The sequence below is a fragment of the Mandrillus leucophaeus genome, unplaced genomic scaffold (assembly GCF_000951045.1).
Source record: "Mandrillus leucophaeus isolate KB7577 unplaced genomic scaffold, Mleu.le_1.0 Scaffold50, whole genome shotgun sequence".
Lineage (NCBI taxonomy): Eukaryota > Metazoa > Chordata > Mammalia > Primates > Cercopithecidae > Mandrillus > Mandrillus leucophaeus.
In genome coordinates this window covers 1252245-1280125 of record NW_012105365.1, presented here as the reverse complement: position 1 = coordinate 1280125, position 27881 = coordinate 1252245, and the positions used below count along the sequence as shown (strand labels likewise).

The following is a 27881-nucleotide window of genomic DNA, read 5'->3' as shown; positions in this document are numbered from 1 at the left end:
CCAATGTCATACTAACTTTGATAGAATTATAGCTATAGTTTATTACTATTTTGGCCTCAAAGATAAAGAGGGTTCCTAAGTTTTTTATTCATGAAGTGATGCAAAATGACTTTCTTAACCTATGCCTTTTACATCCATTTCTTAATTTTTATAATTAACATAATATTTTCTTTTTGGTCAGTTCATTAGAAACATTTTTTTCTTTTCTTTTCTTTTCTTTTCTTTTCTTTTCTTTTCTTTTCTTTTCTTTTTTGATGGAGGCTCGCTCGCTCTGTCACCAGGCTGGAATGCAGTGGTGCAATCTCAGCTTACTGCAACCTCCACGTCCCAGGTTCTAGCGATTCTCCTGCTTCAGCCTCTCGAGTAGCTGGGACTACTGGCGCATGCTACTATGCCCAGTGAATTTTTGTATTTTTAGAAGAGACAGAATTTCACCATGTTGGCCAGGATGATCTCAATCTCTTGACCTCGTGATCCACCCACCTCAGCCTCCCAAAGTGCTGGGATTACAGGTGTGAGCCACTGCACCTGGCCCCAGAAACATTTTTAATAGTTACAGTAGTATTAAACTATAATAATATGTATTACAACTGGTAGTTAATACTTGTCAATTCCCCAGGGCTAAAGAATAGAATATTATTATTAATTTATTCTTTAGAAACGAACTCTCCCCCATTTACAAATGATGCTTCAATCAAAGACTTTATTAAAAATTACTCTTACAATTCTTCACTCTTATTGAAGCTTGCCATTTTTGAAAAAGAAAGTATCGGATGAAATAACTTATGCTGAAGATACTGCTAATTCAATTGCGCTTCTGGGTAAGTTAAGATTTCCTTAAGGTATATGGATGTAACGTATGACAGGTCCTACTGACAAGGAAGTATCTATTTTCCCCAAGTTTCACTAAGAGGACTCCTTCTCCATGTCTAGGATCTTCTGTTGTTTCCTGGTAGTGAATTAATCACAGTGTGCATGGTGATAATTCTGGTATTGTATTCTGCTCAGGTTGTTTCATGATACCAATAAAAGTCCGTCTTCTAAGTACAAGGACAGGCGGGTTATGTAGTTTGATGAATTGTTATTTAGTTTGATGAAGTGTTTGTTCACTATTTTTATAAATCAGAAAGTATACATCCCCCTTTTTAAGTAATCACGAAAACATTTCAACTTTGAACTCTAATATTTAATTGCTACAATCATAGAATTATTCATTAAATGATCTAAATTTTTAAATCAAATCATAAAATGATAGCATATTAAGAACTTCAGCATAATGCACATAAAGATGCAGATGCCTGTATTTTGTACACAAAAATATGAAAAGTATCATAAAAGGGTAGGTATTTACATACGGGTTATCACTTGATTTTCTAAAGAAAGAAAACAAATTCCAGGGAAATTAGATCAGGGAAACACTGGCTCTTTGAGTCAGCTCCTGGGACATGACAGCATGTTCCCAAAACAAATCGTACATTAAATCAATACTTACTAGTTTAGGTCTTTATTTGTACAGGAGGAATAAAAGATACACAATTGATCCAATGCATCTTTAAAAATATTTGCTGAGTAGTGATGTTCCCAGCATTACACTCCATATAGAAAGATGTTAGAGATTCAACTGGAATGAAGAAAAAAAAAGGATTTTTATTTTTAACATAGACACTAACCCTTTTATATCTCAGTAGGTTTTATAGTTTTTAATTTTAGTTACTTTGGGAAAACTACCTAGGGTTCACCTACTCTACAGCCCAGAGTAGGTGAAGGTGTTGTAGAGATTAGGTTAAACATGAGGGGGACAGTTTAAAGAAAAACACCTTAGGGAGCAGGCAGGTTCAGAAATATGGGAATTTTTAATTATGTGAATCTCTTATCATCAGTGGAAATTTACAACGAGAAGCCAACTCAAAAGAGGACATGGTAGTATTAACAGAGAAAAAGTGTAGTTTTTGTTGGTAACATTTTTTAAAATACCCCTGTTGCCATTATTTTTAAATATTGCTTCCAAAAGTGTTGACAGTCACTTGTATTATAAATACAGGCCAATTTTTTACTGAGTGTCAGCTTGTTCTTTGCTCAATGACTGGTACCCTGCCTGCACAACATGTTACTATCTCATATGACAACAGTATGAACTCTTAACTTTAAATGAGTTTCCTTTGCTGATTACTGACTGCAAGTACTGCTCTTCTGTCTCTTGGTTTTTTTTTTAATGGCTGGAAACATTAGTTTAAACTAAAATAATTGTATAGAAGATGAAATGTTGAACAAAAACTCTTCATGATTTTAGTAAGAACTTCCAGTTTCTACTGTGTGCTAATAAGTTATATTACATTTTCCTCCAAATGATACATAGATATTTCTGACTCAGAAGCAAGATTCTGGAAATGGATGAGGGAAGAAGTTGGTACTCTGCCCTGAGATTATGAAACAGGAAGCTATGATAAATTATCTAAATTTACAGGAACTAAAACAGTGGAAAAGCAGACGAAAGACTCTAGAATTTCCCATAAGCCTGCATATTTGGATAGTCTTGTTGGAAAAGCTTAGTTGTTCCTGTTGTGTAAAATTTTTAAAACCTAAGTAGTGATTTTGCAACTCCAAAAGAACAGTCCAAAAAATAAAATTTAGAGTTAGAATAATCTTAAAACTGTCTTTTTTAAGTGATGTCTTTTGCAGAGATTCTCCTGAAGCTAGGGTCAGGCTTTCCTTTGTGCTTTCTCATTCTGTCCACTTGCCACCCCACTTGCTAACCACCTCCAGAGATGAGCATCTTGCAAGGGCTAATGCAAAAGAGGAATTGCTAATTATTCTTTTACCCTCAGAGAGTCCAACCAGTTCTAGTTTAGTTCTAAGGTCGATATCACTGACTACAGCTGTCCTCGGGCATTCAGAGAACCTGGATCGTTTCCATAGTCCCACAGATCATTTTCAGATACCCTTGAGGATCATGTTTATAGGACTTCAACAGAGTAGATGCAAATTCAGTTTGAAATACAGGCTGAAGTCAATTTAATTGTAGTTTAGATATGACTGAAAAGGAACCTTCCTATTCGCCAACCCCACGCAGACAGCTTGAACATAAAACTATTATCCTTGCCTGTGGGGCAGCTGCCTAAAAACTCACTCTCTTCCAGTCTGCCAACAAATTGAAGAGCAAAGTTCACCTGGAACTTCTCTAAGCAAAGAACGCATTAGTAAAGGCAAAAAATTAAATGCTAACCCATATCTTGTCAAAGTAATAATAGTATCTAACACATGTAGAACTTACAATATGCTAGATGCTTTTCTCAGCCCTTTTCTCATATTAGCTAATTTAATCCTCACAACAATCTTAAATGTGGTAACTATTGTTATACCTGTTTAATAGATGAGAAAAGTAAGACACAAGTTTACATGGGTAGTAAATGGCAGAGCCAGGATTTAATCTTAGACAGTCTGGTTCTAGCATTTGTGTTAATAATCATCATTCTTTTCTCCCTAGAAAGGAGAGGCTGAATTGATTGAGGGGCCAAATGTATAAGAATGGATTCAGGGTACTGTTTATATGTATATGTATGTATATGTGTGAGCATATGTATAAAAATATGTATATAAATTGAACATGATCCACTTTGAATCTCTGAGAATATTGTTAATAATCATCATATTATTAACATTTTATGCCTAAATTCTACAAATAAGCTTATGACAGTGTTGTTAAGTAGCACCTGTTTATCTTTCTGGCAGGTGACTTAATGAAAATACCAAGTTCTGAATTGAGGATACAAATTTGTAAGTGTATTGTTGATTTTTATCATGCAGAACCACCAAAGAAGCATATTCCAGGTGAAGTTTACAATGGTCTTTCAGTGATAACTTGTGTATTTAGAAAACAGAACATTCTCATTTCTCTTTGAATTTGACAGACACAGTGGGCTCATAAATGTAACACATTAAAAAGAAAACTTTTTTTGTAGTCTTGATCTCTTCGGTCATCTTTTAAAAGTTATATATGTATTTTTCAGTTTTTGATTTGCATATTTTTATTCTGATGCTAAATATGAACAAATTTGTAAAGTGATGCCCAATTTAGTTTATTAATAATCATAAATGTTACTATTATATTATGTAATACTATTGATAAAATTATTTTTTAAACACTTTATAATTATTTATAATATCTGCCCCCACTCAGTTAAATGTTAAACTACCAATACCAGGGCCATTCTCCATCATGTTTGGGAAAATAGTTCTGTGTGTTATAGCTAAGGGACCTTAATATATAGTGATAAGTGAACCACACTGAATTGGGCAGGAACAAGACAGTGGCACGTGCACTGTGAGGATATAATGTTAAGATGTACTTCTTACCTTCATAGTTTCCGTAATTTCTAATCGATCCAGGAAGGGACAGAAGATATAAACAATAACTTCTTAAGTTATATGATTCTTAATATAGGTGGAAATAAGAGTCTATGGTAGTTCAAAAGAAAGATTATTTAAGACTAAGGAAAAATGGGAACCAGAAGTCAATTAAAAAAGGACAATTTAAAAAAAGAAAAAAGAAATTCAGGGAAAACAGAAGTAAGTCATAAAGTAAAACAAAAAAATGGAACAACAGCTAAACTAGAGAAATGAATAAGGAGATTCTTAAATGTCCAATTTGAACTATTGATGAGATAGATGGGTAGGAGTGTCTTGGTAGATAAAGGATATTGGATACTAAAAGCAACAGGGACCAGAAATACAGGTTTGGAATCCACCCAAATAGAGTTGAAAAGCCACCAGAATGGTTGAGTTTGCCAAGAGATAAAACAGATAAGCAGCAAGGCATGAAAAATGACATGGAGACTGTCCGTACTGAGGTTTGGAAAAAATGATTAAAAGAAATTGGCAGTGAAGGGAGGTTCAAAGAGGAGGAAGAAAACCTAAAGACTGCCATGTCTTGTGTGCCAATGAATGAAATATTTGACAAAGGAGGAGGAAGTTGTCTCAGTGTCAAATGCTGCAGAGTTTTCTGTAATCGAAGAGTTAAAAGGCCAAGTCAATGTGACACCTGAAAAGTTGTAGTTAATCTTTGACAGATCTATTGATATACAGTGGTCAGGGCAGAGGCAGGATTAAAGAATCAGAGGATTGGCTGGGCGCGGTGGCTCAGCCTGTAATCCCAGCACTTTGGGAGGCCAAGGCGGGCGGATCACGAGGTCAGGAAATCGAGACCATCCTAGCTAACAAGGTGAAAGCCCGTCTGTACTAAAAAGAATACAAAAAATTAGCCGGGCGTGGTGGCGGGCGCCTGTAGTCCCAGCTGCTGGGGAGGCTGAGGCAGGAGAATGACGTGAACCCGGGAGGCGGAGCTTGCAGAGAGCCGAGATTGCACCATTACACTCCAGCCTCGGCGACAGAGCCAGACTCCGTCTCAAAAAACAAACAAACAAAAACAACAACAACGTAAAAGAATCAGAGAATTGTGAGAGTAGAGGCACTGGATTTGAGACTGAGAGAGTAGTGGTAGTTCATGAATGTAGATATATCTTAAGATGAGATGGTGAAGAAAAAGAAAAGATGGAGAACAGCTCAGCTAGTGCAGTCAGAGAAAGGTTATTTGGGATTTTAGGATAGGAAGAAATCACATTTGTAGGCAGAAGAGCTAGAAGCTGGTAAGAAAGAAATGGGAAGGCGAAATTCTCAAAGAAAGCACAAGAGGATGGAATTAAGAGCACAAGCTTAGAGTTAACCTTGGCAAAATACAGACGCCCTTAAAAGAAAGGGAGACAAGTGGTGTAGGACTTAAGACAGAGGAGTATTATGGGGCAAAGACTTGAGGTTGATTTGGTCAGGCTCTGAAAATTAGGAGTCAGTGCTCTCACTATCACACAGTTGGTTTCAAGTAATGGGTATGGCCAGACATCTGGGACTACAGCTGAAAAGTCCTCAGTACAGTAGTTGAAAGAGACACAGCCCTGGAGACAGGAATTAAGTCCATGAGCTTTAGTAGTGTTATATCCCTCTATTAAAATGTACCAGCAATAGAAAAAGATACAGTAAGTATAAAGTACATTTTGGTCCATCCATATGATAGACTATTATGCACTTAAAAATCATGATTTTAGAAAATATTTTATAGGATAGGGAAAAGCTTACAATAAAAGTTTAATGAGTACAGTAGAATATAAAATTCTGTATACTAGTATGTTGTTAAAATTGTATGCATACATTAAAAATATCACAAATATATGAAAATGTTAATGTTATCTCTAGATGATGAAAATATAGGCAATTTTTATCTTCCTCTTCTTACTTTTTAAATGCTTTTTAAAATTCATGTGGTGAGTAGCTAGAGCATATCATAGAAAGCTCATCACAGCATTGGACAGGGTCTTGTCCACAGCCAGAGATCATATTTAGAAAGATAAGACAAACTGACAGATACCTCAGAACTAGGGCAAAGTTAAGGAATCTAGCTGGACTCAAAAATCAAAAGTCAAGGAATTAGATAAGTGAGATCACTAAGAAAAAATAAAGCATCATCTCAGTAAATGAAGACCCTTTGGTGTTTATTTAATCCCTCTAGTTGAATGTAGTTAGGTAAGCACCTGTATACCTGCATCAAAAGGAGAGTTAGTATTTCTTACAGGTGCTAAGACAGAAGGAATTTTTATAAAATATGTCACCAAGAATCAAATTTCCATAAAATACCATTAAATTCATTCACAATTATCAGAGTAGCATTACATTTTTCACCTCTTATTTTATTGCGGACACTACATAATTGTTGTCCCTTGAAAGTACTGAAGTAATGCATTGGACCCGAACAGTGAAACTGACTAGTGAAAACATTCAGTATTTGTAATCAAATCATTTTCCATTATAGAAAGTCATATCTACTGACAAGAAATATTGTTCTTTTTTAGAATTTAGGATGTTTCCAAAATTCATGGTCCTATTTTAAATACTACACCAGGGATCAGCAAACCCTGGGTCCCAGGTCAAACTAGGCCCACTGAAAACAAAATTGTGTTAGAACACAGCCATGCCCATTTATATTTGTACTGTTTATTACTGCTTTCTTGCCACAATATGCTATAGAGCTGAGTAGTTGACAAGAAACCTTATAACCTGCAAAGCTTAAAATACTATATGCCCCTTTACAGAAAAAGGTATGGCTCATCCCTATGCTGCACAATTCATGAATTCCATACACTTTTGAAAAGTTGTTCTTGCTGTTGCTTAATAATAAATTACTCATTCTTTTGTCTTAATGATCATTCTGTGAGATAACTGTTTGTATTTATTAACTAATTGTTGTTAGGTTACCAGCAAGCAAGTTCATCATACAAGATTCAAATGGCTGAAGTTGGAGGATTAGCAAAAACAATGGTCCAGTCAATCACCTTGCTTGAACATCAACTTGTTGAGAAACTTTGGGTACTTAAAGTTCTGCAGCATCTCTCGACTTCTGGTTTGTATATTATTAAGTTTAACCACTTCATTGTCAACTACTTTTGTTTCTGTCTAAAAATGTCAATGTTGTAAAGCAAAAATAATGTTTAAAATTTATTTTCAGAAGTTAATTGTACTATAATGATGAAAGCACAAGCAGCCAGTGGAATCTGTACTCACCTCAATGACCCAGATCCCTCTGGACAGCTTTTATTTCGTTCATCAGAAATACTTTGGAACTTGTTGGAAAAGTCTTCAAAAGAAGAAGTCATACAACAGCTTAGTAACTTGGAATGTTTGCTGTAAGTGTATGTGGTTAGATAGGAATGTTCTTTTAATCTTAAAATGATAGCCAGTGACATAACTAACATATTTGTTTGAATCTGTGTTCAATTATGTTTTAGATTCATGTAATGGCTATGTTTCAGGACATCTTCTTTGTGCCATGGTATAAATGAATCTGCACAATAACAAGCCACACTTTTCTATGTGGAAGGCTCTTGAAGTAGCTTCTTAACACTAAATTATACCTTAGAATATACATAAAGTAAAATTAGACTTTAGAAGAACGATTTCATTTATTTATCCAGTGAATCTATTATTGAGTGCTTACTATCTTCCAGATACTGCAGTAAGCATTAGCAACAAAATGTAAGCCTTCAAGTTGCTTCTTCACTTATTCAACAAATAATTGTCTGCTCTATGCCAGCTTCAGTATTAAGCCATAGAAATACCACTGAAAACAATACAGATATTGTCTTTGCATTCGTGGAATTTACATTGTGATTGGACTAAAAGAGAACATACTAAATGTTATGAAACAGATTATTGTAAGATGTACATGTTCTTCAGAAGAAGGTCAATCAGCACATTTTTGTTTGCAAGTGACTAAAAACCCAACTGATCAAAGCAATATAGAAAATTTATGGCTTATTTAACTACAAAGTCAAGGATAAAACTGGTTTGATGTACAGCTTTATTCAGGGATCAGCAGATATTAGGACTTGGTCCCACCCTCTCTACATTGTCTTCCATGGTGTTGGCTTCATACCCAAGCCTATGTAGTAAGACCTAAGAAGTCTAGGATCACATCATCTCAACCTCAAATCAAGCAGAAGAGAAACCTTGCTATCCTGAAGGCTCAGAGAAAAGTCTTTGAATTGAGTCCAGTTTGGCCCTGAATGGTCTAATATTGGTCAAATGCCCATTCCACAGTGATTTATTAATGCCAAAAGAAAAAATGCTCTGAGTGGTGAAAAGGCAGCTGAAGGCCGCCTCACAGGAGCAAAAGTCAGGAAGGACTAAATGCCTAAATAAAAATAAGAATGCTGTTCTTATAAAAAGGGCAAGTAGGTCCCAGGAGGCAAAGCAACAAATGTCTACTATTAATACAAGGGAACCTAACTCAGAGTTGGAGAATTCATAACTGCTTCCTAATGAACTCAAGTCTAGTAACTGAATGACAAACAGGACTTGGTAACACAGAAAAGTTTTGCATGCAGAGAGCGTCCTAGACAGGGAAAAAAAGTGAAAATATAATTAGCAAAATCAGAAAACTAAAATTCAGTATGGTGAGAGCAGAAGGAACAGGCTACAATGGTGAGAGATGAGGCTTACAATGTTATCAGGGCCCATAACATGAAAGGCCTAATAAGCCTTGCTTGTTAAGGAGGTAGGACTTAATCCGAAGAACAAAGAATAGTCTTTAAATGGTTTTACAAAGGAAAATGACATGATTGAATGTATTATTGAGCTGTCACTTTGACCACCATGTGTAATAGACTGGTTTAGTGGGTTCTTATCTGGTACATAGAGAATTAGAGGCAGATTTCGAAGTGTAAAAAATGTTAAAGATACGTTCAAATCAATAGTATAATATAAAAAGGGAGATTTTGTTGATAGACATTCAGGTAGTATTTCCATAAAAGTATGTGTCTTAGTTTGAGCTGCTATAACAAAGTACCATAAACTGGGTAGTTTGTAAACAACAGAAAGTTATTTTTCATAGTTTGGGAGGCTAGAATTCTAAGATCAGGGTGCCAGTGTGGTTGGGTTCTGATGAGGGTCCTTGTCTGGATTGCATACTGCTGATATCTTGTATCCTTTCATGGAGGCAAGAGAGCGAGACAGCTCTCTGGAGTCCCTTTTATAAGGGCACTAATTCCATTCACGAGGGCTCATTACCTCCCTAAGACCTCACTCCTAAGACCGTCACATTGAGGGTTAGGATTTCAAAATATGAATTTTGGAAGGACGCAAACATTTAGTGCATAACAATATAGTTTTTAAAATACGATTTTACTTTCTAGGGCTTTGAAGGAAGTATTTACAAATCTGTTTATGAGAGGTTTCAGTCATTATGACCGTCAGCTTAGAAATGACATATTAGTGATCACTACAATTATAGCTCAAAATCCTGAAGCACCAATGATTGTAAGTATGAATCAAATTGCATTAATTTTAATTGTGGAAGTGGTGGGCGTGGGTGAAAGAAGTCCTATATTATGTTGTAATATTTGTGTATTTTGTTGTAATGCTAAGTTATGCTGTAATATCATGATGGTCACCAGTATGCTTATCACTCTGCCAATTCTTCTTTGCAATCCTTTGGAAATTTGGAATCTTCTTCATATTGTGTGATTTATACACGTATTTACCACTTACGCTTTTCTTTCCTTCTTGATGATTTGAGTTTCCATCTGGCATCATTTCTCTTTCACTGGAAGAACTTTGTTTATAATTTCTTGTGGTGCAAACCTGCTGGCTGCTGGCAACAAATTATCTTAGTTTTCTTTTTATCTGAAAATATATTTAATTCATCTTAATTCTTAAAGTCTATGCTCATTGAATATAGAACTCTAGGCTGAAAAGTTTTTGTTTAGCATTTCAAAGATAAAGTTCTACTGTCTTCTGGAGTCTGTTGTTTCTGATGAGAAATATTCAGTGTGAGGTTCCAGGGTGTAATGGTGAGTACCCTGGACTCTGATGAGAAGTATTCATAATTTCAAATCATTATTCCCCTATGTATAATGTATCATCTTTTTCTCTCACTGTTTTCAAGATTTTCACTCTATCTTTGGTTTTTAGCAGTTTCGAAATGATGTGCTAAGGTGAGATCTCCTTTGTATTTGTTCTGCTTAGGTTTCATAGAGCTTCTTGGAGATATAAATTTAAGTCTTTAATAAGATTTGGAGAACTCTTGGCCATTATTTCTTCAAATATTTTTTCAGTCCCATTCTCCCTACTTCTTCAGGGACTCTGATTACTTTTATGTTTGACTTTTTGATATTGTCCCACAGGTTTGTGAGGCACTGCTCACTTTTTTCAATCATTTCTCTCTCTATTCTTCAGGTTGGATAATTTGTATTAGTCTATATATTTAAATTCATCGACTTTTTTATTTCTGTCATCTCCATTCTGCTGTTAATCTCATCCATCACCTTTTTACTTCAGATATATTTTTCAGTTTTAGAATTTATTTTGATTCCTTTTTACAGTGTCTCTCCTAAGAGTTCTTGTCTTTCTATTCATTATGAACATCTTTACTGTAGATTCTGGTATACTCCTCTGATGAGTTTTTAATAACTATGCATTTAACTTGGCTGTACTTATCCCTTTGAGGTATGACATTCCAAATCTCAATTCAGTTCTTGCCTGGGATGCTTGAGTATTCTCTGCACTTGTGTGGTTCAGACATCAGCCAGATATTTGGGAAGAGTTTGTACACAGAATTTAGTATTCTCTCTCTCTGGCTCTCTCCTTTATGGGATTTCTCCCTTCACTTTCTAGTGTTGGTGGTTGCCTCTGTCTTCTGGTTCTTCAGGCCACTAAGACCACAGGGTTACTCTGAGTTTTAGCATTCCCACGAGGTATAGAATATGGCCTGCTCTCAGGTCAAAAGCCTTTTTTTTTTTTCTGAGACGGAGTCTTGCTCTGTCACCCAGGCTGGAGTGCAGTGGTGCGATCTCAGCTCACTGCAAGCTCCGCCTCCTGGGTTCACACCATTCTCCTGCCTCAGCCTCCTGAGTAGCTGGGACTACAGGCGCCCTCCACCACATCGGGCTAATTTTTTTGTATTTTTAGTAGAGACAGGGTTTCACTGTGTTAGCCAGATGGTCTCAATCTCCTGACCTCATGATCTGCCCACCTTGGCCACCCAAAGTGCTGGGATTATAGGCGTGAGCCACCGCCCAGCCCCAAAAGCCTTTTTTTAAATGGGAAACTCATTTAGTACCATTCCCTTCTACAAAATTCTGACATCCCTCCAGTGTCTGCTTACTCTTGGTCACACGATAGTTTTATTTGTCACCAGCAGGAGAATTTCTCTCGGAGCTACTACTCATCTGTACCAGAAGCTGAGCCTTCACATATTTTTTAATTAAAAATCATTGAATGATTGAAATTATTTAATAGAGATCCTTGGCAACAAGATTCACAAGTCAGGCACGTAAGTTCTAGTTGTGCTACAAGAACTGGCTATGAAGACCTCAGCCCACTAACAGTGGACATCAAGTAGTCCCCATATAAGAGTCATGGAATTCATACTGTGCAAATAGGGAAACAGTCCTACATAGTATCCTAGTTAAAGCTGCGACTTATAGGTGAAACTTTGTTTCTCTAGAAGCCCCTGTTCAGTTAGTAATTTCTCATTAGTGTCCTTGCAAACATTCAGATGAATTTCACGAATGCGAGTCAAAGGAAATAATATCATCAGCATCTAAAGAAACCATATAGATCCTAAAGTAATGGGGCTATAAAACTACAAGCTCATAAGCCCAGGGTTTGCCTCTGTAAACTCTCCCTCATGTGCAAAGTCCAACTAGGATATCTCTGTCAGGAATGCTGACATGCTAAAATGTTTACAACTCTGGTGATTCTTCGGGGCTTTTCATGCTAAGTAGGAACTACTTTATTATCTCTTGACCAAACGTTTGACATAGCAAGAATGACTGGGGTAGAAGTGGAGGTGTTTAAGAGGAAAGACTGTTGAGAGTAACTGGATTTTCCTCCCTTACTCTGTCATTTGAAGTATAGATAATGAATTATAGAAGTAACTATGAAGACCTAATATACTTTGGATTCTTAACAATTTTAAACAGACTATTCATAGAATAATATAAAATATTTCTTAGAACCTACAGAAGTAAGTTTAAAATTAAATAAATCTGGCTTATTTAATTTTAAATAAGCTTATCTGGCTATATGTTTTTATTTTTTGCTTCACCCTTTATTACTATTCATGCTTTATGAATTCAGATGAATGACAGTAGGATAATTTGATAAATGTACATAAGTAGTAAATGTGAGCGTGTGCATCATAACTTGCATCTTATTCATTCATCTTTCTGCTTATTTTATGTATTTATATTAGGAATGTGGCTTTACCAAGGATTTGATACTGTTTGCCACCTTTAATGAAGGTAAAAAACATAAAACTTTCAACTTCTTATAATTATCTTGATGAGTCTTGTACAACATTTAAGCTTTCGTTTTACTTTTTTTCCCTCACAGTTAAAAGTCAAAATCTTTTGATAAAAGGACTTAAGCTTTCTAATTCCTATGAAGATTTTGAGTTGAAGAAATTACTATTCAATATAATTGTGATCTTATGTAAAGATTTACCTACTGTACAGGTAAAGAGTAATCAAGGCAGGAAAATCAATAAAAATTGTCTCACTTTATAGTATAACTATTTTAAAGTCCTGACTGTAAATCTTTTATCAATTCATATATTTACCATAGAAAGTAGTAAAATTTTACTAACCTGAATTTTAGCTTTAAAATTTTTTCTTTGCTTATCTGTTAGTAAACAGTGAAGTACTTAAATTTAAACTACATAAACCAAAGGAAAATAGTAGAACCTAAGAGATTTAATGATACAGTGAGATCTCTTGAATTAGACAGCATAAAATGAAAGAAGCTTCACATAGGCCTGTCCAGCCTAATAATCTGTCTCTGACCATAGTAACAAGGACTGATTTAATGCTGGAGAAAATTATTAACCTCTGTGATGCCAATCTCAAACTCTTATGAACCTGTTTTTTCAACACACAAGTTTAGCATCTTTAATTACTTTTACTCTCTATGAATTCATCTTAATACTTTGTTTCCTGCATAATAGCGTGATGTAATTTGAAGAACATTGAAACTGAATTTCACTTCTGGCTTATCACCTACTAGCTACGTGGCCTTAGCAAAATTACCTCATCTATCTGTGGTTCATTTCCTCCTTCTGTAAAGGAAAGATTATAATGCTTCGGCCCTGCTCACAGGTCTATTGTGAAGTTTGGATGAAGGTTTTTTAAACTATAAAGTGATAGTAAATGTATTATTAACAATTCTGTTAGTTTAGTTAGTTGCTGCATTAAGTGAAATTTCCTTCTAGTCTAAAACTCTACCAAACTCCAAGGATTACCATAAAAAAGAAGTAGGAATTCAGTCTATCAGCTTCACCACCAATAATATAAAGATGGGATAGTCTAGCAGTAAAGGCTTTATAGTCAGACAGAATCTCAGTGCTACCACTTTCCAGCTATGTGGCATTGAATGGGTTGTTTGATTTCTCTAAATCCCAGGTAGCTCAACTTCAACATGGGGATAACACCTACCTCGAGATTATTATGAGGATTTAACTGAGCTGAGCATTTTCTTAGTAATGCAACTTTAAGGAATATATATATTTTCAAATGCTCAGGAAAAGAAAAATTGTCTTTACAATTATAACTTTGTTATTTGTGACCAAAAAAATACATACTGTGTAGAACCTAAATGCATTTTCCAAAATGCAAATGGAAAATCATTTGGAAAATTATTCCATAAAGTATGGTTTATTATTCCAATAGAGTATTATATAAATTTTAAAAATTAGACCTATAAAGATAATAAAATTTACACTACAGTTTATAAATCAATTCTAATTGATTGAACAACATTTTATAGACAACACAGCCAAGTAGCACAGATTATGGTGACGAACTTCTTAAAACACTTTGTGAGCAGTGAAATCAACAATTTTTATGTGTCACATAATTTGTGGTCCAGTAATATTGCTAGTAATGATAATGAATATGTACACTATCATTTGCAATACACAGGATTTTTTTTTGAAACATCATATACTTAATTCTAACAATAATGTTAGAACTAGTAGTTATTCCTGTTTTCTCAACCCTAAATCTTGCATTCTTTTCACATGGAGTAGTAGGGAATTAGAAAAATTAACTATTTTTGTGAAAATCTTTCTAGAACAATGCTAAATTAAAAGAAAATTAAATATAATATAGCATATGGGGTTTTATTCTCTTGTGAATCATAAATATGCATCCATCAGAATTAGCTGTGTTAATTCTGTTGTCATAATAGCTGTGCATTTTAATCTCATTTTTATTAAAATGATAGGTTCAATAAAATTTTAAAATACTAGGCATGTAATGAAGCATGGCTTGTGACCTAACTGACATTTATTTGGCAGAATGTTTATGTAAGTTCTGTTGCATGTGGTTAAATATTCACTTAGTCATTACCTCAGACAAAGTTGTTTTTTATGGTACACAACTGAGTCTGTGAGATATTTCCTTTTTAAAAAGAGAGTGAGGAAAGAAATGTCAGCACTTGCCCCAAAATATTCTACTCCTGTGGTTTTATTATAAGCAGGAACTAAATTACATATATGAGCAGCAAAAACAAAAAATTAACACATATTTTATGTTATTGTCAGAGAGTACATACCTCAGAAAAGAGGATTATAACCGTTATTAAATTTTTGTTTTTTTATTATTATTTTTTTGCTGCCTATCATAGATTGGGATTATTTTATAAAGGAATTATTTTGAAATAATCCTCAATAAAACACCAAAATGTAAATTTTTAATTTAATTGCCTTAAAGTATTTTTAGCTATGTTTCTAACAAAGTATCCTTTGTTCTTTCTCACAGCTATTAATTGATGGCAAAGTTATTTTGGCTTTGTTTACCTATGTTAAGAAGCCTGAGAAACAAAAGATAATGGGCTGGTCTGCAGCACAGCATGAAGAATTACAACTGCATGCAATTGCCACTTTGTCATCAGTGGCTCCTTTATTAATAGAAGAATACATGTCATGCCAGGGAAATGCTCGAGTCCTTGCATTTCTAGAATGGTGTGAGAGTGAAGGTGAGTGGCCCTTCAAGATTCTTGTCAAAATTTTAATCTTCATATTTCAACTGAATGCTCAATATATGCATAGAAATAACAATGAAATCAATTAAAGCTATGAGAAGTAAAAACATATAGACCTGTCTTCTTAACGTATTTATATGTTGTTTTAAGAAAAACACAGATTTGATTTAAAGTCAGACATTAGTAAACCTCATAGTTGATGCACACCTGAAAGAAATCATACATATAATTTAAATTTTTGTATTATTAGACCTATCTAAAAATTATATTTGGGAAGAAAATAAATCCTGGGAATGTTTTATTTGCTTTGTTTGTTTGTTGAGACGGGGTCTCACCCTGTCACCCAGGCTACAGTGCAATGGCATGCTGATGGCTCACTGCAGCCTCAACCTCCTGGGCTCTAGCGATCCTCCCACCCCAGCCTTCCCAGTAGCTGGGACTACAAGTGCATGCCACCACGCGAAGCTAATTTTTGTATTTTCTGTAGACAGGATTTTGCCATGTTGCCCAGGCTGGTCTCAAACTCCTGGGTTCAAGCCATCTGCCTACTTCGGCCTCTCACAGTGTTGCGATTACAAGCATGAGCCTGAAATCAATTACAATATTGCCCAGTCTGTCAGTATTATAATACATTCATTCAACAAATATTTATGACTGCCTACTGGATACTAGATACTGTCTTAACTACTGAAAATACAGTTAGGCTTTAAATAAATAAACATCGTTTTCTCTATGGAGCTTAAAATCTAGACCTCTAGCCAGAAGTAATGACTCCAATGTGGTCTACCAAATTAGTAGAGCCCCAATTTGTTTGTATTTTGTTTCAGTTCTTAGAAAGGAAATAAGAAATACATTCATTTTTTAATAAAGTTTTATAAGGAAGATATTGCTTCTTTTCTGGTAGTAAATTTGCTCTGGAAATAATTTTGTATGATGCATTTTCATTAGATCAAGAGTATCGCCCATTTATGCATGAAGGAGGAAAAAAAAGGTAGCCTTTTTATTCTCGTTTCTAATATACTGAGCTACTAAATTTAGTCTTGTAAAATTATTTACCACTAAATGAAGCAAGTCTTCAGTCTATCCTTTATATCATTTATGTTCGTAGAAAACTTTAAGGCAAAAGGGGAAATGCTGGCTAATAAGAGAAAGACTGATAGCTCATAGTTTTTCAGAACCTACTATCTGGTGAGCCTTAAACACCTTCCAAGTATTAAGTCATTTTAATCCTCTCAACAAACCTAGGAGATATAGGTACTATTATTATCCCTGTGTATCAGATGGGTAGAACTCAGTCTAAGAAGCTAAATAATTATTCCTGGCCACAAGTGGCAGAGCAAAAATTTAACCGAGGTTCTATAATAGAACCCACAATTGTAACCAACATTCAATACTTAGAACAGTATTTTCAACTTTTTTTTTTAGCTGGAAATATAAAGCTACTTCTAAAAGAAGCTTTTAAAGAAAGCATAGCATGAAGAAGGGAGGATTTGCCTTGCTACTTATCAAGACCTACCATAAAGCTATAGTAATTAAAATTACGTGGTACTGGGTCATGGATAGACCAATGGCATGGAATATATGGAAGGTTGGCATTATGAGAGATGATACTGCCAATCAGTGAGGGAAGGGTGGTGTTGGGGCAGTTGGTCCTCCATGTGAAAAAATAAAAATTAGACCTCTTCACTTTGTTTTTTCTAAAAATCAATTGCAAAAGTAATAAAGACGTAAATATGAAAAGTCATACAGTGAAACTCTTAGAAGAAAACATGGGAAAATATCTTTTTGCTGGATATCAGCGTAGGAAAGGTTTCTTTAAAAATACTCATGAGTTTAAGGTATAAGAAAAGATTGATGCATTTAACGACTGTAAAATGTACAAATGTCTGTTTGACAAAATCTAAGTGAAATACTAATTTACAAATTGAGAGATGACATTTACTACCCCTGTGACTGGTAGTAGATTATAATCCAGGTTCATAAATAACTCCTATATATCAACAAGAAAACAACTCAGTAGAGAAGTATACAAAGACTAAGAACTGCCATGTCACAGAGAAAACTCTACATTTTCAAAAACCATTTTAAAACTCAATCCCAAGGCAATCAGGCAAGCGCAAATTAAAACAATGAACTACCATTTCACATTTAGCAGATTTCATGGGGGAAAACCAAGGCCAGGTGCAGTAGCTGACACCTATAATCCCGACACTTTGAGAGGTCAAGGCAGGAGGATCACTTGAGGTCAGAAGTTCAAGACCAGCCTGGGCAACATGGTGAGACCCTATATCTTAAAAAAAAAAAAGTCAGCTGGTCATAGTGGCACACACCTGTAGTCCTAGTTTCTTGGGAGGCTGAGGTGGGAGTATCACTTGAACCCAGGAGATTGAGGCTGCAATGAGCTGTTATCATACTGTTGCCCTCTAGCCTGGGCAACACAGCAAGACCCTGTCTCTTAAAAAAGAAAAATTAACTCATCTTATACATTGTATCTTTAGTAAAATTCAGTGTGGATGTATCCTATATTATTCTGGTCACATGGAAAAATTCTTCTCAATGAATATAAGAGGACATGAACCAGAATGTTTATTGTAATAATTTATACTAGTGAATGGATAAACTATAATTCATTTATTAAAATGAACGCTGAAACCAATTAAAATGAATAATCTAGATCTACTTGTGAAAATGTGAATAATTTTTAAAATAAACATGTTGAGTAACAAAAGCAAATTGCAAAAGATACATATAATATGATACATTTGAGTAAAATTCTAAAACACCTACTTCTGAGAATAAGAGGGAAAAGGGATAATATTTTATTTCTCTAAAAAAAACTAAAGCAAATATAACAAAATTTTAACAATTGTTTAAAGTTTTGATAGATGTATAAGATATCTGATATATCTGTTTTATTTGAAATGTTTTTGTTTTAAATTATCAATTTTTCTCCACAGATCCATTTTTCAGTCATGGTAACAGTTTTCATGGTACAGGTGGCCGAGGCAACAAGTTTGCCCAGATGCGTTATAGTTTAAGACTCCTGAGAGCTATGGTCTACCTCGAAGATGAGACTGTAAACACAGATCTTTGTGAAAAGGGAACAATTCAGCAAATGATAGGTAAAATATAATGTGATGGTTTACTGATAAAAGAGAAATATTTTTAATAGTAGTAGTTTTGTTTGAAATATTTTTCCAAAATTTATTTTGTCTTTATGACTGAGAAACTCCTGAATATTTTCTTGATTTTTGTTTCATATTGTTGCTATAAATCAGTGTGTCTTCTTATTGAAATATCATACTCATTAACCCTTTAAACATTTATTTCTTCAACCCAGATATCATTTCATTTAGGATTATCTTTAACTTGTTTTAAAATGGGCTATTGTTATGGTTTATTCTTTTTGTAATAAAAGTCACCACTTTTGGCCAAGTCTTTTGGAACTATTTTAAAACAGGATAACATGGCATGTTCCAATGCATGTGTCATAACAGAACATTGGTACATTGGTATTTACAGAAATGTACAGAGGAGTTTCTTTTCTGATATGAAATATCAGAATATCCTTGACTTTCAACTTAACACTTGGCTATGCTAGATGAGAAAATAGAAACTATGTATATCATAGAAAGATAGCATGTGTTACCCTATATGTCATCAATTAAACACTTAATGAGTTTCCCCTAAAATAAGTACACATAAACTCAGTGTAAAATTCAGAACCCCTAAACAAAAGCTGCTTTGTCTTTTGTTGTTTAAAAAATAAATAGTTCTCTGGATCATACCTTTCCTTGACTTTGAAAAGAGCTATTTCATTCATATTCAGGCTTTGCTTCACTAGTCAATTATATAATCTGCTAGATGTCCATTAATTATAAATGTCTACTCAAAAACTCTTCTACTTGTTAAATTAAGATGATTACTCTTCCATCATTAGTGGAGTGGTGCTCTCCAATAATAATAATATAGGAAATAACAGGAAATCGAAGTATATTAAAAAGGTGAAACATTTACCTTTTTGCCCAGTTTGTTTGTGATGAACAAACCTGAAAGTACATTTTATCATTCCTGTGCACATTCTGTTGTACAAAACTCAGTCTAACCAGAGGAAATCCAGGACATGTAATCTTTCATATGTCTAGGAAGAATTCTTAATCCTACCTGCACTAGAGAATAGGGTAGGGAAAAGGGAAAACAAATAGCAGTGGTTTTTTTCTTCTTAAAATCTTTTCCCTTTAACTGGAAAGAAGCTGATCTTTATGTTAAGTTCTTAGAGGCAGAGACCTTGTCTTATTGAGTCTAACATGGCTTTGTAGTAGTAACGTACTCAATAAGTAGTAATTAGATTTTAAATGTAAATGTTTATATCCTTCCTGGGTACAGTGTACACTGCAGTGATGGGTGCACCAATGTCTCAGAAACCACCAATAAAGAACTTATCCATGTAACCAAAAACCACCTGTTCCCCCAAAAACTATTGAAATAAAATATAAATGTTTTATTTCCTGTATAGACACTGGGGTTACAAACATGTATAGAGCAGGACACTGAGGACCTTTTCCTTAATGAGAAAACAGAAACTATGTATATCATAGAAAGATAGCATATGTTGTCCTACACGTCATCAATTAGACACTTAATGAGTAGTACAGAGTAAATGTTACAGAAACTAAGAGTCTTGGGTAGTTTTCAAGGCTGGGAAGTCTTAGGATTCTGTGAGATCAGGGTAGTTTAGAGGTGGAAAAGAAGAGATGGCCCTCAAGCAAGGAAATACCATGAACAGAGAGACATGGTCCTGAAATATACATGGTGATGTGTTCAGAGCTAGTTTAAGAGGAGCCAAAGTGTTATGAAGGTAACACAAGACAGGTTAACTGTATAGTCAGAGGCCAAGACGGAATGAGTTTTGAGTGATTGACAGTAGTTCGAACTTCATCCTCATAAGGCATGGAGAGCCTCAAAGGGTTTTGATTAGTGAGGATATATGTACAATGTTGTGCTTTAGGAAGAAGAATCTGGGAGAAATAGAATGATCTATAACAAGGAGAGAATAAAGGCAAGGAGTTGAAAGGTACATAAATATGAGCATTATACTATGTGTTACAGGCAGCAGGGAAAGTTTCTCCCTGCACCCAGGTCAGAAGAAGAATGAGATGATCTAGAAAGAAGAAGCAGACATATGGCCAGTCAAATTGGATTCCCAGAAGATGTTCCTGATAAAGCGATATAGGCCCCTCTATCCGTGGCATACCCCAGCACTGGGTCTCTAGCAGGCTCAACTAGCCTCTCTTAGGGTCTGATCCCCCACCTGTAATTCATCTAATGGGACCTAGAATAGTCGCTAAGGCCAGTTATGGAGATAGGCTGTGATTTCTGTGGCCCTTCTGCTTTGGAACATAGCTCCATACTTTCTCGCTAATGCCAGTTACCCCTTTAACAGAGAAAAAGTGACTTTTTTTCTTTATTTAAAGCTTAAAAAATCCTTTTTGGGGCAAAAGTGTATCATGAATATCATTTCATCGGTGTTAGTGGCCATCTTCAGTCCTTTTCAATTTCAATTACAAGCAAAAGAGGGATTTTAAAGGACATGGAATACTGTTACCTAAAGTTGTTTAAAACACCTTCAGTTAGACATCAAGGAAAGATGCAGAAAGCAATAACAGGAGTAGAAAATGCACCTAAAGAGATCTGCCGCCTTTGCCTAGAATTGACCCTGTTAACCATGAGGAGAAGAAGAGATTAGGCAAACCACAGTCAGGAAATTTGGTCATATATTTGCAAAGGCCCTCATTTCCTACCTCATGAAATGCTGCATATTTTTAAACACAGTTTGCTGAGCAAAGTGTCCAGTTATTGGGGCATCCTTTAATGACATACTATTAATTCTGTACTAGAATTTCTATATATGTGAGGCTATGGATTATACTGAGAAATTCTGTATATGTAGGTAGGGCTACTGATTGCATTGAAAGCTCCAGGAATTCATTTATCATCTTCTTTTCACAGCCTCTAGGTTACTATGCAATGAAAATATCCTCTTCTAAAATAGTTTTTCTAGGCTGGGCATGGTGGTGCACACCCGTAATCCCAACACTAAGCCACTCTGTAACTTCCTGGGGTCTGTTTTCATCACATGAAGAACTATATCTACTCCTTCGGTTCCGAAAATTTCCTGTTTAAGATAATTTGTTTTAAATTATTTCTTAAATAAATAATTCCTCCCTTTCCTACTTTATCTGTCCCCTAAAATTGCTTTTTTACCAGAGAAATACAGCAACATTGTTAGAAAAATACTATTTTTACTACAATTTAAAAAACTGTACTTACCTATTTTCAGGAATTTAAAATAAATTATTATAAAACTAATCATTTTAAGAGGGGGCATCAATCAACATGCCAGCTTAATAATGTCCCTTGATACTTTTTGTTTTATTCCCTTTCTCCTAAAAAAAGTCATAAAACTTGCACTTTGATTTTCTTCAACAATATAATGACTACAGTCTAGCATTATGTCAGATTAATTCTTAGATTAAGATTTAGAAGAGATTTCCTAAAAGTAATTGATCAAAATAAAAGTAGTATCCAATAACTATACATACTTTGAACATTTTCATACCAGGAATCTTTAAAAATATAATAAGCAAGCCTAATGAAAAGGAAGAAGCCATTGTTTTGGAAATCCAGTCTGATATTTTACTTATCCTATCTGGTCTTTGTGAGAATCACATTCAAAGGAAGGTATGTATGCCTGTGAAAGTTTTGTTCAGGTCTCCCAGTCACCTAACACTACAAACTATTTTTGGAAGTTTCTATAATTGTATTTAATTTTGTGAAAATTTAATATTTTTGTTAATAATTAGAGCATAATTATATAAAGTAAAAGGTAAAAAATATACAACAGTATACACCCATTTAACTAATACCCCCAATTAAAACAGAGAATATTTCTATGTCTATAAAATTTCCTCATCCCATTAGAAGCCATGCCGCCACTCACTTCCAGACAAACTACTATTCTGTTTTCTATTCCTAAAGGTTGGTTTTGCCTATTCTTTAAGTTTATATGAATGGAATCAGACCATATTTACTCTTTTATTCTGGATTCTGTCATCTAGCATCATATTTTAGAAATATATCCATGTTGACCGGGCATGGTGGCTCAGGCCTGTAATCTCAGCACTTTGGGAGGCTGAGGCAGGTGGATTGCCTGAGGTCAGGAATTCGAGACCAGCCTAGCCAACATGGCGAAACCTCATATCTACTAAAAATACAAAAATTAGCCAGGCGTTGTGGTGCGTGCCTGTAATCCCAGTTACTCAGGAGGCTGAGGCACGAGAATTGCTTGAACCTAGGAGGTTACAGTGAGCCCAGCTCTCACCACTGCACTCCAGCCTGGGTGACAGAGTGAGACTCTAAAGCAAAAAAAAAAGAAAGAAAGAGAGAAAGAGAGGGACAAAAAGAAATTCATGTCATTGCATGTATCAATAATTCATTTCTTTTTATTGCTAAATTGTATTCCATTGTGTGAATATACCAAAATTTGTTTATCTGTTCCCCTATTGATAGGTAGGCACTTGGGTTGTTTTTATTTACAGCTATAATGAATAAAGCCTGAGTGAATATTCTTGTGCTAGTCTTGTACTACTGGGTATAATGCTTTCATTTATCTTGGGTAAGTATCTACAATTGGAACTGATGTATCATAAAGTAGGTGTATCTTTATAAGAAGCTGCCAAAGAGTTTTCCAAAGTGGGCTATACCATTTTAAATGTTTGGGGTTTGAATTGGGTTCAAGCCTAAAGCCAAAAGTTAGAACAAGATCTTAATCCCCTTTTATCTTTTGTAGCTCCATAGTGAACTCTGAGGCTCAGAGATTGATAATTTAAATATTAAATAGCAAGGGATGGAATTGTAAATATAAAAACAAAAAAAAAAACACGATGGTTTCAGTAGATAGATTTTAAGTGAATGTTTAGCTCCAAGCTTTGATGCAACTTCTCATCGTATTCTACCACCCTGTGCCTGGGCTCCTCTGGAAAAATAATCATAATCTTGCTTACTGGGAACCAGAACTGAACATCAAGGCAATGAGAAAGGTAATTAGTAAGAGAAAAATATTAAGTGGTTAAAACTTCGCATAAATTATTAAAGGTTTTAACTACATTTATATCATATTTCTCTCGGGGTCATTAGAAAATCTTGCATGATAATTCTTACTATCTAAGAATTAATCTGACATAATGCTAGACTGCAGTCATTATAATGTTGAAGAAAATCAAAGTGCAAGTTTTATGACTTTTGTTGGGAGAAAGGGAATAAAACAAAAAGTATCAAGGGATATTATTAAGCTGGCATGTTGATTGATGCCCCCTCTTAAAATGATTAGTTTTATAATAATTTATTTTAAATTCCTGAAAATAGGTAAGTACAGTTTTTTAAATTGTAGTAAAAATAGTATTTTTCTAACAATGTTGCTGTATTTCTCTGGTAAAAAAAGCAATTTTAGGGGACAGATAAAGTAGGAAAGGGAGGAATTATTTATTTAAGAAATAATTTAAAACAAATTATCTTAAACAGGAAATTTTCGGAACCGAAGGAGTAGATATAGTTCTTCATGTGATGAAAACAGACCCCAGGAAGTTACAGAGTGGCTTAGGCTATAATCTACTTCTTTTTAGTACATTGGACAGCATTTGGTGAGTATTACTGTACTCAAATTAAGTAGACTCACAGCAGTCATGCATCACTTTACAACAGTGAGGATACATTCTGAGAAATGTTTCCTTAGGCAATTTCATCTTATGCAAACATTATAGGGTGTAGTTACACAAACATAGATGGTATAGCCTACTACACACTTAGGCTAGATGGTATAGCCTACTACATACTTAGGCTAGATGGTATAACCTAAAGGCTACAAACTGTATGTCATGTTACTGTACTGAAGATTGTAGGCAACTGTAACACAATAGTAAGTATTTGTGTATCCAAACATGCCTAAACATTTAAAAAGGTACAGTAAGACTATAGACTAAAAGATTTTAAAAAATTCATATACTTGTATAGGGCACTTATAAATGGAGCTTGCAGTACCAGTTGCTATGAGTGAGTCAGCGAGTGAATAGTGAATGAATGTGAAGGCCTAGGACCTTATTATACATTGCTATAGACTTTATCAACACTCTACACTTAGATTACACTAAACTTATTTTTAAAATATTTTTCTTTTCTCAATAAATTAACCTTAGCTTACTGTAATTTTTTTTACTTTATAGATGTTTTAATTTTCTTTAAGTTTTTGGCTCTTTCGTAATAGCATTTAGCTTAAAATACAAATACATTGTATAGCCATACAAAAAATATTTTGTTTCTTTATATTTTTTATTCTATAAGTTTCTTCTGTTTTTAAAAACATTGCATTGTTTTTACTTGTTAAATATTTTGTTAAAAACTAAGATTCAAACACAAATTAGTCTAGGCTTATGAAAAAATTATTTCTGTGCATATATTTTATTAAACATGCATAGATATTTCTGTCCAGTATACACCTAGATGTAAAAATGGCTAGATCTGGGCATTTTTATGTCTGTTCAACTTTAGGAGATAATACCAAAAAATTTTCCAAAGTACTTACATCAATTACACCTTTCCCAGTGGCGTGGAGGTTTCTCCTTGCTCCACACCCTTACCAACACATTGCATTATATCTTTCATTGCAGCCATTCTTGTGGACTTGTGCCAGTGTCTCTTTGTAGTTTTAATTTTCACATTTCTGATTGCTAGTGAGTTCATTTGCCATTTGAATAGCCTCTTTTTTGTGAAATCCCTACTCAAGTCTCTTGCTCACTTTTCTACTGAATTACCTATTGTTTTTTACAGAGTTCTTTATATGTCCTGGACATGAGCCTTTTTCTGTTATATGTTTGTCAAATATATTCTGCCACTCTGAGGCTTACATTTTTCACTCTCTTCACTTTCTTTTTGTTGAACCAATAGTCTTAATTTCAGTATGGTCTAATTTGCCAGTCTTTTTTTATCGTCAGTACTTATAGTGCCCTGTTTAAACAGTCTTTCCTTACCCCATAGTCATGGAGATCACTGCCTATATTTCTTCTAGAAGCTTTATTGTTTTTGCCCTTTACATTTAGACCTACAATCTACCTGGAATTGATTGGTATGTATGGTGTAAGGTGAGGTACAAGTTTTCCTTTTTTTGTGTGGATGTAATTCAATGCTGTTTTTGGATAAACCATCCTTTACCCACTGCTTTGCAGTACCTTCTTTGTACAAATCAAATGTCCATATATATCTGGATCTATTTCTAGGCTTTCTGTACTGTTCTACTGTCTTTTGTCTATCCTTTTGTAATGTGCTATTTTAATAATTAGGTCTTTTTAATAAGTCTAGACATCTGGTAGAGTAAGTCTTTCTACTTTTTCCTTCTCCATTAAAATTGTCTTAGCTTTTGCTGACCCCTTGCATTTGGATATTATATTAGTCAAGGTTCCCTAGAGAGACAGAACCAGTAGGAAAAAACATAGAGAGAGATTGAGATTTATTATAAGGAATTGGCTCACACAATTATGAAGACTGAAAAGTCCCAAGAACTACCGTTGGCAAATGGAATACCCAGGAGTACCGATGGTGTAGTTCCAGTCTGAGACTGAAGGCCCAAAGACCAGAAAACCTGGTGGTCTAAGTGCCAGTCTGAAAGCCGGATGCTTGAAGCACAAGAAGAGCAAATATATCCGTATGCGTCTGAAAGCCTGAGTCCCAGCTCAGCAGTCAGGCAGAGGAGTTCCTTCTTACTCAGCCTTTACATTCTGTTTATATCTTCAGTTGCTTGCATAAGGCCCACCCACATTAGTAAGGGCAGGCTACCTTATTCAGTTTACTGATTAAAATGTTAATTACATACAGAAACAGTTTCACAGACACATCCAGAATAATGTTTGCCCAAATCTCTGGCCACCCCAGGGGTAAAACCTGGGACCACCTGAATGGGAGGAGCAAAGCTGATGGCATTTTATATACCAGCCTCTACCCAACTCCTACTGTCTACACACCATGATGAAACAGGCAGTAGAAACAATGTCTTTTCTTTTTTTTCAAGAGGAAGCTATGTTTAGAAAGGGGACACAGGAAAGTGACCACAGCAGGCTTGCAATTTCTGGGAGGAACTGAGAATAGTATCTGTTGCTACCACTAGTGATAGCTTGTTCAGTCCACATTCCCTATCAGGAAAAAAAGTGTAAGTAGCCCCAGCAGCAGCCTTAACCCCTGATTCCATGTGAGCTGCACAAACCAAAGTAGTCACTTTAGCAAATTGTTACAGGAAAGGGGTCCTGATCCAGACCGAAGAGAGGGTTCTTGGATCACACACAGGAAAGAATTCAGGGTGAGTCCAAAGGATAAAGGAAAAGCAAGTTAATTAGGAAAGTAAAGCAATAAAAGAATGGTTACTCCATAATCAGAGCAGTGCTGAGGGCTGCTGGTTTCCCATTTGTATGATTATTTCTTGATGACATGCCAAACACAGGGTGGATTATTCATGCCTTCCCTTTATAGACCATATAAGGTAACTTCCTGATGTTGCTGTGGCATTTGTAAACTGCCATTGCACTGGTGGGAATGTAGCAGTGAGAACAAGCAGAGGTCATTTGCGTCACCATCTTGGTTTTGGTAAGTTTTACCTGGCTTATTCACTGCAACCTGTTTTATCCCCAAGGTCTTCATGACCAGTATTTTTTGTGACCTCCTATCTCATCCTGTGACTTAGAATGCCTTAACCATCTGGGAATGTAGCATAGCAGGTCTCAGCTTCATTTTACCCAGCCCCTATTCAAGTTGGAGTTGCTCTGGTTCAAATGCATCTAACATTTTCCCCATCCCTTTTATAAGAGAAGCCTTAATTCTAAGGGTTGCAGAGGGTTGAAGATCCATCTTCTGTAACACCTTCAGGCTGAAGAGGGGTGATAATATTCCTGCCTATCTATTACGGTCTCTTGTGTTCAGGGTACAGGGAGCTCGGGGGCCTAACGACCTTCAAATTGTACAACATTTCTTGTACAAATTCCCTTTCACTAATCCTTTCACAACTTACATAGACTATGACATGCTTAGACTTTCTAACTTGTCCTAAACATCCCTCTTTTTAAACAACCAGTTGTTTTACCTTAGGATGAGAATCTACTATACAAGATTGTTTTTTATATAAAATCTGTTTTCTTTATAACCTTCTTTGTATTGCTGGGGGCATGGCTAATTTCACATGTCCCCAGGCCCTATCTACAATC

At 35.0% G+C, this 27881-nt stretch overlaps 1 protein-coding gene across 2 annotated transcripts in view; it reads left to right on the top strand.

Annotated features, from left to right (window-relative positions):
• The window catches only part of CFAP69 (cilia and flagella associated protein 69), a 64400-nt gene that overhangs the window by 19359 nt on the left and 17160 nt on the right, over positions 1-27881 (top strand). Inside the window, exons 5-15 of one of the 2 annotated variants that reach the window (XM_011996017.1) lie at positions 745-821; positions 3730-3774; positions 7295-7444; positions 7550-7727; positions 9735-9858; positions 12797-12845; positions 12937-13058; positions 15360-15576; positions 18540-18704; positions 22205-22323; positions 24163-24281. In XM_011996017.1, the coding sequence (XP_011851407.1) occupies positions 745-821; positions 3730-3774; positions 7295-7444; positions 7550-7727; positions 9735-9858; positions 12797-12845; positions 12937-13058; positions 15360-15576; positions 18540-18704; positions 22205-22323; positions 24163-24281 (1365 nt within the window). Of the gene's footprint in view, positions 1-744; positions 822-3729; positions 3829-7294; positions 7445-7549; positions 7728-9734; positions 9859-12796; positions 12846-12936; positions 13059-15359; positions 15577-18539; positions 18705-22204; positions 22324-24162; positions 24282-27881 lie in introns of both variants that reach the window. The other variant, XM_011996016.1, reaches the window with a different exon arrangement.